At 47.9% G+C, this 18,176-nt stretch overlaps 1 protein-coding gene across 13 annotated transcripts in view; it reads right to left on the bottom strand.

Annotated features, from left to right (window-relative positions):
- Positions 1-18,176, bottom strand: part of robo2 (roundabout, axon guidance receptor, homolog 2 (Drosophila)) — a 362,580-nt gene that overhangs the window by 176,048 nt on the left and 168,356 nt on the right. The window contains exon 1 of one of the 13 annotated variants that reach the window (XM_031573318.2): positions 15,001-16,096. The exons of the other annotated variants lie outside the window; for them this stretch is intronic. Within the exon in view, the coding sequence (XP_031429178.1) occupies positions 15,001-15,055 (55 nt within the window). The 5' untranslated portion in view covers positions 15,056-16,096. Of the gene's footprint in view, positions 1-15,000; positions 16,097-18,176 lie in introns of those variants that run through there. 13 annotated transcript variants of the gene reach the window in all.

The raw sequence follows: 18,176 nt of genomic DNA, 5'->3' as shown, positions 1-18,176 counted from the left end.
GATGAACAGGACAAAAAGTTCAGGATTGATGTCCACATAAGATTATAAAGCACTACAACATTACCCACAGTCAATAATACTATACTGGTATCAATGCTTTTGAAAATAAAAAGTGTTTGGTGTTTGTGATAGCAGCCTAATTTATATTCATATCAACACAGGAGATGGGGATAACTGCACACTGGCATCCAACCAGCAGCTATTTCATGCTTTATTGTTCCAGCAATCCTTCACGCAAGCTTTTAATCCCGCTAGTAAATTCATTCCCATCCCCACTTGTCACTGTGAACCAGCCCCTTTGTAAATAAAAAACAAGGCAAACGTGTTGGACTAGATGCAGAGAGCGGCCTATATACTGTACGACAACAGCGTGTAAACATGTCAGGAGTGAGCCAAAGGCAATGGAAAGTCTTTCAAGAAAGAGAAAAGAGTGAATGATTGTCCCTGTAGTGTAGACCAGGGCACAGCAACAGAAGCTCAGAGAACAAACCTCAGTATGTGTCATGTGTAGTGTGTGTGTGTGTGTGTGTGTGTGTGTGTGTGTGTGTCTGTGTGTGTGTGTGTGTGTGTGTGTGTGTGTGTGTGTGTGTGTGTGTGTGTGTGATGGAAGGGCAGTGGGGCCTTGGGGAGCAGGCGCTAGCACTGTGTGAACATGCTAATCCCCTGGGCCTCCCTACGCTAGCGCGCTCTTTTATTCTCAGGGTGACACCGGCCCAGCTACTGCAGTCTGGCTGTTATGATAATGCCCTCCAAGGAGAAGAAAACATGTTGTGTGTTTGTGTGTGTGTGTGTGTGTGTGTGTGTGTGTATGCGTGTGTGTATGTGTGTTTGTCTATGACCAAGTCTTAACCCTGCAGATAAGAACTCAAAGCCAAGGGAGAATTTACATCACTGAAGCCTGGAGAGAGAAACCACAAGACAAAGGAGTCTGATCCATGGAAAAACCACCAAGCAGGACCCACGAAGGCCGGGCCGCACAGAATTAGCCTCTTTTGAATTACGGCTGCCATAAGCCCGGTTCCGCCTCGCTAACCTCAACATCGTCACACACCCAGTCTTAAGCTCCACTCCCTGCTCCCAACCCTGCCTGCTTTTAGAACATACGTATGGCTCAGTTCTGCCGCTCAGGACGGCCAGTGCAGCAGTGCAGCGCAACCAGCAATGCAGCACAACGCAGCAGAATACCACCACTCTCCCTTTAAAGTGCTAGTGTGTGTGTGTGTGTGTGTGTGTGTGTGTGTGTGTGTGTGTGTGTGTGTGTGTGCGCGTGTGTGTGTGGGAGTGTGTGTGTGTGTGTGTGTGTGTGTGTGTGTGTGTGTGTGTGTGTGTGTGTGGGAGTGCTTGTGTACAGAGAGCGCTGGGGTAGTGTATGTGGTTATCATCATCATGACAAGGGCACAACACAGGACGCTTAGCAAAGCACTCAGCACAAAAGTTTACTGAGGTCCCTGTGAGTTTGCACTTTCACACTGTTCCTGGGTTTACTGAGTTCACTACCATCAGGCCAGGGTTAGCCTGTGAGAGGCTTTTGGAAGTGTGTGTGTGTGTGTGTGTGTGTGTGTGTGTGTGTGTGTGTGTGTGTGTGTGTTTTTGTGTGTGTGTGTGTGTGTGTGTGTCCATGTGTGTCTATATGCGTGTGGGTGTGTGTGTGTGTGAGTGTGTCTGTGTGTCTGTGTGTGTGTGTGTGTGTGTGTGTGTGTGTGTGTGTGTGTGTGTGTGTATTCCTTGTTCCTTTCACCGCGGGGGTCAAGCTTCAAACAGCTCCTTATTGACCCTGGCATAAGGCAGCTGACTTCTCTCCACTCCACCTAATTTGGGCTAATTCCAGCCATTTCCCTCCCATTGATTAGTGATCAGGCCTGGTGTCTGCCGCCAAAGTGGGCTTGTAGACACTGAGAGGGGGAGAGGTGGGGAGGGACACCCGATACTCCAGCCCAACCCCCCAGGCCCCCACTCTCTCCTAAACCCTCAAGTAGCTATATCATTTGAATACAACCTGTTTTACTATCATCACTATGAATCAACTCACAGCGCAATCACACTTGGCACCACAAAACACCTTTTTTTTCTTCCTCTCAGCTCACCCACCTATTTTTCGTCCTGTCTTGTCTCCTCTTTTCTATTGGCAGTGTTTGGGAGTCACAGCGCCAGAGTCTAACCCCAAAGCCAATTTCCCTGACAGCAGTAGGGCGAGGAGGAGGGGGGGGGGGTAGGTTTGTATTCCGCCTATAAGTGACTTAATGAATGAAGTACTAATTAACATTATGACATTGATAAATGGGGTGCAAGATAAGGGAAGGACTTGGGGACCCTCGGTGCCCTCCCCCACCCCCTCAGCTGGGGTGTCAAAGGCACATTAATTCCTATCTCATTGGAGCATCTGCTTCCTCCCATAATCCAACGGGGCCTTGCAGTGGGCCTGACACGCGCAGGGCGAAGGCGAAGGGCCGCCAGCACGGAGCACTGTGACTCGATTCGATTTACATCAGTCTAATTTCTCCTAATCCAATTTGTATTCCAATCTACTGCACCTAATCACTTAAACCTTGAGTCTCCATCTGCTTGCGTGTTTTTTTTGTCGTTTTTTTTTTTGTTTGTTTTTTTTTCCTCGAGGAAGAAAGAAATGCACACGGCAGATGCCTGTGCAATTGTCCTTTCCCCCCAGCCCCAAGGATGCAGGTTCCTTTGAGCTGAAGGAGAAAGGAAAGAGGAGACGAGAGACGAGACAGGAGACGAGACGTGACTGGTCACAGTGTCCTTCCAGGAAGTGCCGGGTAGGGTAGGGTAGGGTAGGACTGTCCACAGGGAGAGAAGTGAACATGCCCAGCCTCATGCATACCAAACCAAGATGTCCACCCACACCCCACACAACCTGCCTTTTCATAAGGTGCATATATTCCAAGCTGACACCATTACTACATGACAGTGATCTTGTCCCCCTTTTCTCTGCATTGTACTGAGGCACATGTGGAGCATAAAAAGAGGATCCTAGTGGTACGTTAATTCATCTTGCCCTCAGCTAGTCATGAGGCTATACGGCTTCCCTCTCTGGAAAAGAAAAGTCAATTTGCAGCTTCCTATAGAGCCACCTTTTCTCTCACATGTGGCCTGGCCTATACAGCAAATGGGCTGTCTGTGGCCCCTTTATTACGATCGCTGTGTATTGTGCAATCAAGAGCTTTCCTGAGCCACTGCGAGTGCACTTCACTCTTGTCTCCAGGCGCAGGCTTCAATCAAGCGCGGCCCATTCCGCCTCGACGCTAATGCCACCATTACCACCACCCCCCACCACCACCACCCCCACTCCCCCATCCAGCGCCGGCCACCGTCACCATGTTCTTGGGGAAGTGGCGGCAAAACACGGAGGGTAAGAATTGGGCGAACAGCAATGAGAAGCCCGGGGCTTGAATGAAAGGCCCACAGCCTGTGCCACTTTAACATTCAGACATGAGGGAGGGAGGGGGAGGGGGGTGGGGGGGGGGAGTGTGAGGCTGTCCTCTGTGCATGTGGACATCTAGCTGCTTGTGGGAGAGGCATGGCTTGGCTTGTCAATCATTTGTCTTGCCTCCTCGCTGGCTGGCTGTCTCCCAGTCCTCCCCCCTCCCCCTCTGCCTGCCTCCCCCTCCCTCCCTCCCTCCCTCCCTCCTCACACTCATCTCGACAGAGATGGGAGGAGGCCGTGGTTCCTATGGTTGCACAGAGTGGCCTCTGGAGGGACAGGCTGTCATGTTAGGCATTGTTTAAAGGCAGGTCAGAGACAATGCTCTCCTCCCCACACCTACCTCCTGCTTTTGTGCACCACGGAGGGAGTGCAAATTATGCAACATGCTCTACAACGTACAAGCACTCAGTCACAATGGACACACATCTGAAGACAAGACGCTGAAAGGACAAGCAACACACTTATATCAATTGGGTTGTTTGTTCAAAGATCCTGCTCAACATTAAGGGTTATATTCATGGCTAACCTGATGCCTTACACACCGATGTGTACGTTCTGTGTTTCCCCTTTCAATTCCTAATTTTCTCTGCAGTCTGACCTTTGGATAGGTTGACACAATACTATTGCTCTTTGTCCAAAGCTGAACCATAACCTGTAAAGTAAATGCATTTCATGTTACCGGCACCCCTCATTACCTAAAGAAAGCAGCCTGTCTCCCTCAGCAGTGACCACACAAGTAGCGACGGTTCTTTCATTGTTTTTATCGCATATTTATTCATGTGTAGAGCAGAAGGTTGGCCCTTTGATGATCTTTTGGTAATTATTTTTATTGGCCCCCGAGAGAAATCCCAGCCCACCGACCAAATCAATACCCCACACCAGCCTCCACCAGTGCATGAAAGCAAAGGGCTCCCCGAAGAGATATCACTTATTCTGGCGACGGACACACGCGTGCGTGTCTGTGTGTGCGCAGGTGTGTGTGAGTGTGTGTGTGTGTGTGTGTGTGTCTGTGTCTGTGTGTGCGTGTGCTTGTGCGTGTGCGTGTGCGTGTGTGTGTGTGTGTGTGTGTGTGTGTGTGTCTGTGTGTGTGTGTGTGAGACGGAGAGGGATCCAAGGTATCCCCAGCAACACTGGGCCCTAGCGTTCCCCTCGATAGCACCTTCCCTATATGAAGAAACTCCCTTGGCTGAGGCTGAGTTACTTTAACATGTGCCCTTGCGTTGCATGTTTAACTCAAGGCCCTTGGTTCTGCTGACAGGGCCAGAAGACAGAAGAGATATGAGGTGGACATGGATGTTGTAGTTATCAGTAGGGAATGCCTCTGTACTAACAAGTCCATCCAGAAGGTTCACGGCAAAGCCTTGAGAGGACTGGGAGTAGAGGCCCTCTTCCAAGGCTATAATCAATTCCAGAAGGGTTCTATCTGCAGCTTCAAGCAATGTGAGAGTAGATCTCTCATTCTCTCTCTCTCTCTTTCTCTCTTTGCATCTTCCCTTCTCTTTCTATCCTACTCCGAAGACTGATATCTTCTGTCTGGTAGGGGTGGCAGGGAGACATCCGTCATGTCATCGGGGGGGAAATGTGGAAAAACAGCGGGTGGAAACTGGGATGATGTTACTTGCTAACCTGCTACGCCAGACCGTTCTGCCTACTCAAAGACACACACACAGCCCTCCAGATTCATCTTCTTTAGGATGCTGTCAGATCCCTTGCTTTTCTCTCGCCCCACAGACACCATGCCTGTTGTCTCCATGCTGCTAGAGGCAGCAGAGGAGCTCGAGAGGAGCTCAGTGTATCCACAGCAGCCAATCAGAATGCAAGGACACCAGGGCTTCCACCAGAGTCGAAGACATCACACAGAATCATCTTCATGAAGCAGACTAATCTCAAGGCAATGCACAGTACAGTGTGTAGTGTTCCCACCGATCAGAAGAGAGGTAAACTCCACTCTCTCATACACACACACACGCGCACACACACACACACACACACACACACACACACACACACACACACACACCCTCACGCACGCACGTCACACACGCACGTCACACCAACATGCTGAGCTCTGTTTCGCTTCAGTGCTTCACTGGCTGCACCCTCTCTCTCTCTCTCTCCCTCTTTCTCTCCCTCTCTCTCTACCTCTCTCTCTCCCTCTCTCTCTCTCCCTCTCTCTCTGTCTGTCTCAAATCCATACACCGTGGGCAAACACAAAAGTAATTCCAGGAGAGGCAGGACTCCGCCGCTGCAGAGATGCCGCCTTGTAACAATTATCAGATTGCAGAGCTCTTGGTAAACACTGCAGATGCTGGGGCCTTATTGACTCCGTATCAGCACATTACACTGCTGTGTGTTTTTTTTCCTTCTTTTTCTACCCCATCTCTCCAGCGCATGCAGCTGGGGTATAAATAGATAACTGTGGGAAAGAGAAGATCATATTCTGCTGTAATGGCCCATGGTGCATACCTAGCATTACAAAAAAGCTTCTGCCTTAGCCACTGAGTCCTCTGTCTGCCTCTGTCACTGCGAAGCATTCACTCACACATCATCTATCTCTCTCGTGCGCGCTCTCTCTCTTTCTGTGGACACTTGGTGTCATAGTCTCAGATAGAAGTTTTTTTTTCTTTTTTTTCCCCCTCAGTTTATCATTTTGTTTTTTCACTTTGCTTTCCTTTGTTTGGTTGTTCTCTTCGTTTGACTGGATTCCTTTCACATTTCTCTTTTGTAGACTTTGCCTCTGCCTCAGCCTCAGCTCAGTGGCATTCGGGCCCTGGTGTGATGTTATCTCTTCCTCCAGGAGACAGCCTGTCAAAGCAAACCTGCGAGCGCTCGCTCTCTCCAGCCGTGCGGCTCACACACAACAAGCGGGCTGAAGAAAGGTGGAGAGAGAGAGAGAAGGAGTGAGAGAGAGAGAGATCTACAGAGGACACACAGCTGAACAGAAGCGTGCTGATAAGGGCTGTGTTAACTCTCATTATCTATTTCTCTCCCTTTCTCTCACACACTTTTTCTTCCTCTCTTCTTCAGTCTTTCCTTGTCTTGTGTTTCATATCTGCCTTCTCTTTTTGTCCCTTTCTCTCTCCCTCTCTCTTTTACTCTCCTTCTTTCTCCCTCTCTCTCTCCCTCCGTCCCTCCCTTCTCTCTCTCCGTGACTCTTTCTCTGTAGGCTGATTAGTGTGAGGAATCTGAGCCGGACGCACTGTGGGGCTGTCAGGGCACTGTCGGGGACACTGAACTGTGTGATGCAGATCAAATGATTTCCAATGCGCGCTCCACTCGAGCGTACAAGCCCACTGGCTTCCTCTGATGCTCCACCTCTCCCCCTCCTTCTCTCTCTCTCCCCTCCTCCTGTCCTCTCCCCTACTCTCTCTCTCTCTCTCACACACACACACACACACACACACACACACACTCTAACACATACACGCTCCACCCCTCCTTCCTTTCCCTTCCTGCTGAGTCTTCATAGCAGCTCTGGCCCTGCCATTTGTCTATCTGTATCTGCTCCAGTGAAACAAGCCAAGCTCGTATGTCCTGTGTCCACGCCAAGTTCACAGACCCTTCTCCCCGTGTCTCCATGTGTCTCCGTGTGTAGCCATGTGAGGAATGGGTGTGCTGTGGCATGGAAGTGAGGGGGTTTGTGTTTGCAAAAGCTGTTATCTTGTGTGTGTGTGTGTGTGTGTGTGTGTGTGTGTGTGTGTGTGTGTGTGTGTGTGTGTGTGTGTGTGTGTGTCTGTGTTTGTGTGTGTGTGTGTGTGTGTGTGTGTGTCTGTGTTTGTGTGTGTGTGTGTGTGTGTGTATGTGTGGCAGAGAGGAATGTCCGCGTGTGTGTTTGCAGGAGTGGCTTTTGTTTAAGTGTGTTTGCAGTGCATATGCTGGTATACATTCTTCTTATGGTGTGTGTGTGTGTGTGTGTGTGTGTATGTATTTGCGTGTCTATCCACGTGCACACACACAAGAACAGGTGTGCTGTGATGTGTTGCACTGATTTCTCTCTCTTTATTTGCTTTCAAGTGTTGGCTGCTCTTACCAGCCCCTCCCTAACTCTTTTGGAGTGCAATGAATGGCACCGATTGATTCCCCCTCAAGCATTGTAATCTCTTTACTTTCAACCTGCGCTGCTCAGAAGCCTCCCCATCCAAATGAATAGGAGGAGGAAAAAATAAATAAGCACTTTGTTGCTTTGGAAATCAGGGCAGGGGGGACTGAGGAAAAGGGCCTTTCAGGTACCCATAATGCCCGGCGTTGAGAGATGAGCGTGTGATTGAAGGAGCCGGGTAGCTGAGGCCGGGGCAACAGTGAACACGTGGCACGTGCCGTAGGGTTCACTCCACGCCCCTGATCCTACTGGCTCGCCACGGCAACACGACTCGGTTGGGGAAGATGTGGAGTTATTTAGGAACGTGGCCATGGTTCCTCTCAGAATGATGTAGTGAGCTAACGGGGGTGAACCACAGGCCCCCCTACCCAGACTTGAATGGGAGCAGGTCGAGAGAGTTTGTGTTGCATTTGTGTTGCCAGTGTATTTATGGAGGTCAGGATGAGATTTATTAAATTCCTATTTCGTAGGACACTTAATCCAAGGCTGCCCAGGGAGGGTGAGGGCAAGGGCTTCAGAGTTTAGGGGGAAATAGAGGGGCCTCTTTGGGTTTACAGACAGGCAAACACAAACACAGACACACACACAGGGTTGGGAAAGTGACTTTTGAAATGTAATAAATTACAGGTGTTCAAAATATAATAAGTAATGTACTATTACTATTAATTACTTCAATAAAGTAGTCAAGTTATGTAATTTATTACATTTGATTACTTTCTATTACCTTTTGATTGGCAGAGGAGAGGCGGTTCAAAATCAAGGAAAGCAATCAAAAACAGCGCTAAAAATGTAAGCGCATAGTCTACTGTCAAATGAATGGAGCCTGTCTAGATGTTGAAAAGATGCAAAGTACAATTATATTCTTCATATGAGCTTTAAAGTCTTTTACAGAAGAGAATCCAATCCCGATGTAATGCCCCTTTCTAATCATCAACATTTGTATTAGTTATTTTTTCTCAGTAACTGCAATGGATTACAACATCTATTTTGTAATTCAATTACATAACTACTCCATTACTCCATTACATGTAACACCCCAACCCTGCACACACACACACACTGTCCATTTTCTACCAACAGCTCTTTCAACATCAGTCATTTAGGAGAACATGATTGCTTGGACACTGCATTCATTTTTTCCAGACAGCGTTTTCATCACCACTCTCCACCCAGGCTTTCAACCAGCCATTTATCTGCACGATGCTGAATGTCATAGTCAGAGAACCCTCCTCAAAAAAAAGAAAATACTAAACACACACAGACCGACTCAAGTATAATGAGTAAGGACACAGAGGACTGCAGAAAAACACATTACAGCAGTGCAACAAACCAACATCCATTTCATTTCATAGGCAAATACAACAAACAGCTCTACTTGAGATCAGCTCATTCCTGTGATCCAGCTGTGCAGTATGGAGCTATGAGAATCCATCTCACCACACTGCAAGGGGTTGTTTGTGTGTGTGTGTGTGTGTGTGTGTGTGTGTGTGTGTGTGTGTGTGTGTGTGTGTGTGTGTGTGTGTGTTGGTGTATCTGAGTCCTATGTGAACGTGTAATGGTATGTGTACCTGTTTGTACGCTTTTGAGAGTGCCCCTGTGTAGACCTATATCGTGTGTGTGTGTGTGTGTGTGTGTGTGTGTGTGTGTGTGTGTGTGTGTGTGTGTGTGTGTGTGCTCATACACACAGGTACGTATATCTAACGTGTTCATTAAGGCAGCGAGGGTGGCGTGCTGAGAGGGAGGCGGCCGTCAGGTGCGGGTGATGCATGAGGATGGAGTGGGCTTTATTCACTGCCTGGCCCCGCTCTGTGCTGCATTACTGCCCGGCACGCCTGACTCAGGTGACGGATGTGGCTTTGAGTGCCGCGCGGCCTCTCTGTCTTCACCAATCCTACACTCACAGCCTCATACATTTTTATTTCCTGCTCCCTCCACCCCCCCTACAGCCCACACTCAACCCTCTAAACAATACCATCGACAATGAAGGAATTGTCCTTGCCTTTACACGTAGCCTGAAGACACAATGGATCTTTTTTAGCAATTTCATTTGAACTTTATTTCTTATTGTTAGTCAATAATAAAAGCAATCTTGTGACTGCCTTAGTTGAGTTCAGAAATCAAGACCCAGCTGAAAGCAACAGACCAGCATGCAGTTGTGTTCATGTACCTGCGGACGATATACATGTAGGAATGTGTGTCCGTGTGAGTGTGTTTTTGTGTTTGTGTGTGTGTGTGTGCCCGAGCCTGTGGTGTTTGCATTTTGGTGAGTCATTCAGCCTTGACACAGATCCCTCCTATCGGAGTGTTGCCGAGAGACAGCCAACCAGAGGGCAAGGAAAAGCACGATGGGAGACCGAGCGATTAGCCGCTTCCCCACACACAAATCGGCAGTCTGCAACATGAGGTTGGAGATAAAACTAACATGCTTCGCTATCAAGCCAGTACTATCTGACTTTACGAATAAATGGGCCCTGGCTTTTTATCTGGCCTCAGGTTCCTAGTCCGCTGGCATGTCTACACAGCACTCTACTCAGTAAACATTCATTCAAATGGAAACACTCGACAGCAGGGGGAGGAATCTTATCAGGAGCAACACTATTTCGGATATCATTCAGTTGATAGACAAATAATTTACTGTAGTTAAAGGAGAAGATTGTCAAATACTGAACTGCAGCACACTGCATGTTGCATTAAGCTGTTGGTAAGGAATTCCTGGGGAAAACCTGGAATGCAAAACCTGGCTGGAATGCCGGTGACACACAGTTGGCTGTTTAGGAAACATGACCAGAGATAACCTGTGTATATGCAGAGGACAGATTATCATATATTTGTTCTGCAGCTTGCCCGGAGAGCATGCGCACTCTCTAGAGCATGAAGGAGCTCCTAGGCTCCTACAGGTGTGTGTGTGTGTGTGTGTGTGTGTGTGTGTGTGTGTAGTCTGTAGTCTCAGGTGTGTGGAGCAGGTGAGGGCCTGGTCTCCACGTGCCATTAATCATTTCAGGAGGCCCTGAGACGATCCCTCAACCCTTCTTACTCCCTCAAACCCCACCACCACCACCACCAGCACACACGGTCTACTGCAGGTGGAGCCCTCCACACCGCCCACCCGCTGGTTGCATTCCTCCTCCATCCGCATGTTCTCACACAGGCAGAGATGAGTGAGAGACTGCCTGTGGAAGCAGGTCTTCACAACCAGCGCTTTGATGCAATGGCCAATCAGCCATCACCCAACAGAGAAAAGAAGCAAAGAGTTTGTTTTCTGTTTTTTATCACAAGAGAACATTTTCAGTGCTGTTGCATATAAATGGAGAATATAATCTAGACATGGGGAGAGTGTTTAAAAAAACATTGCAAATCCTTTAAAAAGGAAAATGCCACGATCACCACAGTGATTTTCTTAAACCTCAATCTCTGTCTCCCTGGGCAACATGAGAGAGGCATTACCAGCTTTCGCCCGCTGCAAATGTCAGCCCCTTGGACCAGACTGACTGCAGTTAAAACAACTGGTGATGAAATTATCTCCTTTCCCCTTCTGTTATCCTCAAAGTACATAAATCTTCTTCCACACGACACCGTAATCCGCATTTGACATTCCAGCGCCGAATCGAACCCGCCATCGCCTTCACAGACTCAGCAGATTAGCGGGTAAGCCTTCTAAGTACCGACGCTGCAAAGCAACACCTTAGCGCCGGCGAATAAATCACCCATTGACACGCCTGCATGTTTCGCTGGTAACCAGAGACTTCAAACGGCAATCTAATACAAATCTGAGAGGCAGCAGGCTCTCTGCATGCTGAGTTGAGCTGCAAATGTTCGGAGGGCCTTCCTGAAAGGCAAGCTGCTGAGTAGCAAGCGGCCCCGGCTTTTCAACTTCCCCGGGGCGCAAGCACCAGTCGATGGAGGCACGGCGCTCCACGTTCCGCCTTTTCGCAACCCGACTCCTGGCGACCTCATTATTCCCCCACGCCTCACCTCGCTCTCTCTCACTCTCTTGCTTGTTACTCTGGCTCTCTTTCTCTCTCTCTCTCTCTCTCTCTCTTGCTTGTTACTCTGGTTCTCTATCTCTCTGTCTCTCTCTCTCTCTCTCACTCTCTTGCTTGTTACTCTGGCTCTCTATCTCTCTTTCTCTCTCTCTCTATTTTGTCTCTCTCTCTATCTCTCTGTCTCTCTCTCTCCTCCTTTTACTCTGACCCCATCTCCTGCGCTTTAATCAGGGAGTCAAACTGCCTTTGCGTTTGCGAGCAGGCCCCTGCGGCCCCGGAATGGCTCTCGTCGGCCCCTATGACAGTGATGAAACACTCGGAGACGGAGCGCAGAGAGAGAGAGGCCGCCCAGGGATTACAGAGCGCGGGCTCATCATTACCATCGGCACTACCCCGGAAATGAAGCACAATTACAACGGTGCCGCTTTAAACCTTGCCAACTCGAGCAGAACAATCACATTTGAGCAAGGCATTATAATGCTCTGACCTCAGCGGGTCTTTTTCACACACACACCCCCCCCCACACACACACACACTCCTCATCCCTCCTCTCTCTTCGTATATCACCGTTTTAATCGGGCCTTGCTTTCAATTACAGCTCCGCTACTCTGCCCATGATCTTGTTCGCTTCTCTGCGATGATTAAACTGGCAACCACTCCTCCGAGCTCTCAACCTCAACTTTCACTTTCAAAAGTTCTCAAATCCCCCCCCCCCCACACACACACAAACAACACCCGTGACTTAGACCACTTTGTCTTTCCCTCTACTTTCCCTCTCTTTTTCCTCCCTCTCTCTCTCTCTCTCTCTCTCTCTCTTTCACTCTGCCTGTCAGACACTCCAGGGTTTATGTTTCTCCTGACAAAGCAGCTGTGAAACCCCAGCCCCAGGCCGGACAGGATCCGAGCCGGATAGTGACAGGCCCCCGCCAGAGTCTCCCGGTACCCGTCCGTCCGCCCGCCCAGCGGGGGCCTCGTGGAGACAGGCAGCAGGGGCATCGTGTTTCAGCACCCTTCAGTCATCCATGCATCCCGTCCTGCGGAGGACGGGCAGCCAAGCGGGCATGGACCGCGGAGATCAGACACGAGCAACTGTGAGGCCCCTGAAATAGCTCAGGGTCACAGATACGCTCCGGTGGCAGTTGCTGTGTGCCTGTTTTTATTTCTTCTCCACATGGATGCCCAGCGTGGCACAAAAACACGACAGCAGCATTGCAGAAAAAACGCACCAGCGACACCTGCGCTGGGAGACACGTCTCTCCAGTTACTGACGGAGCGCTTAGAACCGGCCTTTTTTAGCCAGGGCTCTCACTGGTCATTTGTTCTAAGTGTGATCTATGTCACTGCCTCCCCATTCCCTCTGTCTCTGTCTCCCCCCGCACAATGATTATTCCTCACCCAACTCCCAGCACTTCTTCCTGACTAGCTTTTTCAACTAAATCTCTCTTTCTCTCTCTCTCTCTCTCACACACTCTCCTTTTCTCTTAAACTGGGCCATATTAATCACTGAGACCTAAACAGTGCTGACTGACGCCATTCAGCCAGGCTGGCTTTGTTGCCAGTGTTGGCTGCCTGAATGCCACTGCCAAGCTTTTTTGTCTGGCTAAGTGGACCCTCAGAAACAGCTCCTCCCTCACCAAGGAGCCCAGGCATTACCCCTCAAAGGGCCAGCTGATGGGTGGCGCTGCTGCAACAGGGAGGGAAGGAGGGAGAGAGGGAGAGAGAGAGGAGAGAGGGAGGGAGAGAGAGGAGAAGGGGGAGGAGGAGTGATTCACAGCCACCCGAAAAGATCCATACCCCCTTCTCCCTTTGCAGCTCCGGCCATGCCATCCGCGAGCGCTTAGCAACCACCAGTGGATGTGGTTCAACACAGGAACACAGACAGAGATGGAAAGAGAGAGAGGGACAGAGAGAGAGAGGGGAAGAGGGACAGGGAGAGAGAGAGAGAGAGAGAGAAGGGAAGGAAGCTGAAGAGTGGGTTTTGTATTTTCTGAAAAGGTACTAGGCTACCCGACTCCAAAGGGACTGACCAAGTGGACGAGAGCAAATTTGATAGAAACAACCACATGAGCCCCAGGCCAATGGACAATGGCATCGGCCGTCAGAGAGGAGAAGTGGGGAGAGTGAGCCTCAGTCGCCCACCTCCCAACATCCAACCTATGCTCTAGAGCTGCCTGCACTGTCTACCACAGCACCACTCACTGGACAGAAATCTAAGTGAAAAAGGGCAAAGAGTGCTGAGTATGAGTGGCCTGTTTAAACATATCTACATCCCCATTCTGCAGGCACACTGTGCCCTGGTACCATGACTGCATTTTGCATTAAACATGTACTAAAAAAACAGCATACTGACTTTGCATGCTCATCATCCTATATGTCCAGTAAGAGCTCATCATTTCTGAACAAAAAAAGTGGACCTAGCGATGGATTTAGTAAATACATCAGCTGATTTGCATGGTGAAAGCTTGCTCAGCATGCAAGCTACAGAAATGCAATACATATCACAACGAATGCTGGTAGACATGTTCCAAAGATCTGGCTGTGGCTGTGGTTTCACAGTTCCACCTCCAAATGAATTCAAACAGTCAATGACTAGCACAATTAGCAGCATGATCATTGTTAATGATTAATAAAGCAACTATCAGATAATGAAGTGCCTCTAAATCTGTTTCAGGTCTACAAGGTGTTATTTCATTTTATAACATGTGCTACTAAGCACTGATTGCACCACATTTTAACATTCCTCTGTATTGATAAGGAAATATCAAAGATGGCTTGTCTACCATACATACAAGCCTTAAGGGTCCAATGTTCTAGTTGGAGGAGACCTATACATTGGAATCCCCCTTAGCAGACAATCAATAGTAACAATATAGTTTTTAGTTGCACACCTAGAGACAGTTGCACACCTAGAGACGGTTTCTCAGGGCAATATTAGGCCTACTGTAAGCAACGGTTGCCACTGCTGGTGTCAGAGATACAGAAAACCCGAGACTGCGACTGCAATGTTTAATGACTTAAGATATAGGCCTACGGGCTGCCTGATTAACAGGTCTTACCCATGACATGAAAAAAATATATGAATATCTTTCTTTACTCCGACTCCCACTTCAACAAATACCCAACACCCTGTTTTCTGACAGCATGTAAAATAAACAGTAAACTATTTAAAACTCCAAAATGGCATCACGAATAGGCTATGTCGTCTTTATTCGTCGCTGTTCATAAACTAAAAGATCACTGCGATTGCAAGTTTTAAGCACTAATGGTGGTTTTTTTTTAACAGATGTGACGGAATTCTAAATGAGTAAAATACAAACGAAATTCATATATCTTAACCCCATAAGCCCAAGGTCACATTTAAATACAGACTTAAATCCGAACTTTGGCTCTGATTTCCATATGAATTAATTGGTTTCACGTCATCGAAAGACCCAGAGTTTACTCACAATATTCAATTACAATGTTGTAGAACTTACCGTCGACTTGAAAGTGTAATAATCCACAGAGAAAGATGTACGCTAGCGGACCCATTCTGACATAGTAAAGATCCACGGCTTCGCGCAAATTCTTGATTTAGCCACAATATTTCCCCAGAAGTGAGGAATGACAACTGTTCCTCCTTAGAAACAGCAGCTTTGGATTTCGTTCCTAAAGACGAGCTAAAGCCGCATGCACTGTTCAAAGGTGAAACTGTTCATTTTATTAACTGTAGATTTGAAAACCTTTAGCACATCTCCACAGACATGCAGGAAACAAACAAGTCACCGAGGACTCAATCAGCCGCCACTCCGTGTGTTATCCCAGCTGTTTGCAACACACATTAACTTAACGCGGGGATAGACTATCTTATATCAGTGCCACATCAAAACAACAATCCATGAATGATGAGTGAATAACACAGTTCTTCTGGTGTTTCCAAACAAGACAAGGAGAAACGCAGCCCCTTATTTAAAGCCGGCTCACTGGTTTGGAATCCTTCAGATGGTTCTTGAGAGCACCTTGCATATCATCGTGCTGTGTGAAGTCTCGGCTGAACGCGAAAAGACATTTAAATCCCTGTCACAGGACTCCGAAGTTCCATACCGCCGTGACCAACCCTTCTGCGTTTGCACACCGGGGCACTAGTTAAGTCGCCCCGGGTGTTCAAGCGCTGTAAGCAGAGAAGCGAGTGGATGTGTTAGGCGTGAGAGCTGGTCCTCTCCCCCTGTAGCCCATCTATAACTCTAGCCCCTCAAAGCCTATGCGCACTCTACTACGACCAAGCTTTAACTGACACAGGCACCAAGAGAAAAGCCGAAGGGGGAGGAGAGAGGTTGCAAGGGAGGGAGTAAGGAAGAGGGAGATGGTGAAGAGGAGGAAGCTAATGGGTGTCTCTTAAGTGTGTTGGCAAAGCGCTATCATTAATGCAACTCTCAAAGTTACAAACAAAGTGGTCCAGTGCCTCACCGAAGCAGACAGGAGAGGCAGAAGAGCTTTCAAACAATACCTAACGAAGTGCGCTTCTGCGCGGAGCGGTACTTGCGAAGGGTGGCATCTGCTCCTCAACTAATGGACTTATTGTCAAGGCAGTTTGCGCAAAACAAGGAATAGATACATATAGTTGAATCATGTGTGTGAAATGTAATGGTATAGCAAGATATTGGGCTTTTTTAATGCATACAAACATATCAGATGGACACGAAATAATCATATATGCATTCTGTTTCTGTGGAACGGTTGTGGTCTTGGGCAGTGGACGCGCAATCTGAATTTAATATTTGTGTCTCATTTTCTTTTGATGACCCTATTCAGTGTGAGGAAAGCTTGGAGTAGCAGTACCGGTATAGCAGTACCATCAGTTGTGTTTGCTGGAGCCCGCAGTGTGCCCACATAAAACACGCGGCAAGATTACAGAGCTTAGAATAAGAACACGAGGGAGATCGAAAGATTGAAGGAAAACTAGAAGCTGACAGTAAAAGAGGGTTGAAACCCAAATCGGGCTTTTTCTCATCTAGAAAGAATACAAGATTGAAAGAAGGAGAGAATGAATGGCAAAAAGAAAGAAAAAGAGAAAAAAGGAAAAGTCTTTTAATCCAATTATTTCTGTGAACATCTTCCGCTGTCTAAACCAAATGGCATTTACTCTATCACATATGTAGTGAAAATCAGGGAAGTTCAGTCGCTGCCCGTGCAAATAGATGCAGCTGAAAGGTAAAGTACTGCGGGAGCTTGCACTGAAGCGTCGGGTAGGCACATTATCGGTTGCAGAGGTATCAATTGTCGGTTAGTTATGCGGTGGCTGTTTTATCACCGTGGGCTTTTAGCTCCCCCCAATGGTAGGATTGAAGGCGAGCCCCTACAAAATTAACGCACAAGAACCAGTGCTGTGAATTCACAGGCAATGCTGCAACGCTTGCTCACTGTGTCTTATAATGGGAATCACGAACATAAATACATCTGTAAGGATGTTTGGGAAGTGTAAAAATGTTTTTTTTTTTTTTTTTAACAGGAGACGTGTTTTAGCCTAAAATAAATGAATGACAGAAAAAAAGAAAGGTATCAACCAGAGGTGGACTGGATGCAGAGAAAAATACGGATGAGAGGGTGGCAACCTTTGTTGATGGCTAAGAGTTGTGGTTAGGGGGGCGGTGGACTGAAAGATGATTGCATTTGATGGGAGACTCAGAGATAGTTGCTGGAGCACCTTTGACATCACATCTACTGTCATCAGTCAGACAATCACATAACTATTTGCCAGCATTCAGTCTGGGGTTGACACAAGATCCAATACCATGTCAGTTTGGGAATAAAAACATGGTTGTCACAAGAGACACTACTCAATCAGTTTTTTTTCTGCTAAACTGGCCTCTGCATGCAATGTAACAACTTGCACCAGGTTTCACTCCAGTGAGTCAAAGGGATGTTAATTAAAGTGCAAACTGCAAAGAAAGAATCATAACAAGGTAGTCACTTCAGAAGTCTGAACCTGTTCAGACATCACGTTCTCTGAGCCATCGCAATCTTAGCTGCTACTGGAATGCCCCAATTTCAAGGGGAGGCCTCGACCTCAAAGGCCAATAAAGGCATAAAAGCCCCCCCCACAGTCAGCCCAAGTGATATTTAGTCAGGAATACCAGTAAGCACTCTCACACACACACACACACACACACACACACACACACACACACACACACAAACACACACACAAACACACACATTACACAAACAGTATCTGGTCCTTGGAATGGTGTTTGAAATAGGCTAAAAAAAGCCCTCGTTCCACAACCCCTTTGTTTGTTGACGAGGCAACATGCTGCAGCTTGTCGCTCTCCTCCCCTCGCCACTGTGACACATCATAATCTACGGGAGCTCCCGAGGAAGACAGCGCTGTCAGCCAGCCAGACACCGTCATTTGTCTTGATGTGTTTAATATGTGTTTGCGAGCTGCATGTTAAATGATGCTTCCTCTGTTTAGGGACCGGCTTCAACACCCTCAATTTCTGCCAAACACAGATATACAGAGGAAGAGAGAGAGCGGGAGAGGGAAAAGTGGAAATAAATGAACAAAAGAATAGATTTGCACATTTGTTTGCTGCTTGTTCTGAGATGAAGAGCGATGAGGCAGGGTGGGAGATTGATAGCGCTCCCTGAGCAATGCCAAAAGCAAAAATCA

Source organism: Clupea harengus, chromosome 9, assembly GCF_900700415.2.
Source record: "Clupea harengus chromosome 9, Ch_v2.0.2, whole genome shotgun sequence".
NCBI classification, from domain to species: domain Eukaryota; kingdom Metazoa; phylum Chordata; class Actinopteri; order Clupeiformes; family Clupeidae; genus Clupea; species Clupea harengus.
Note: the sequence above shows the minus strand (reverse complement) of the source record. Positions and strands in the feature narration are given on the sequence as shown.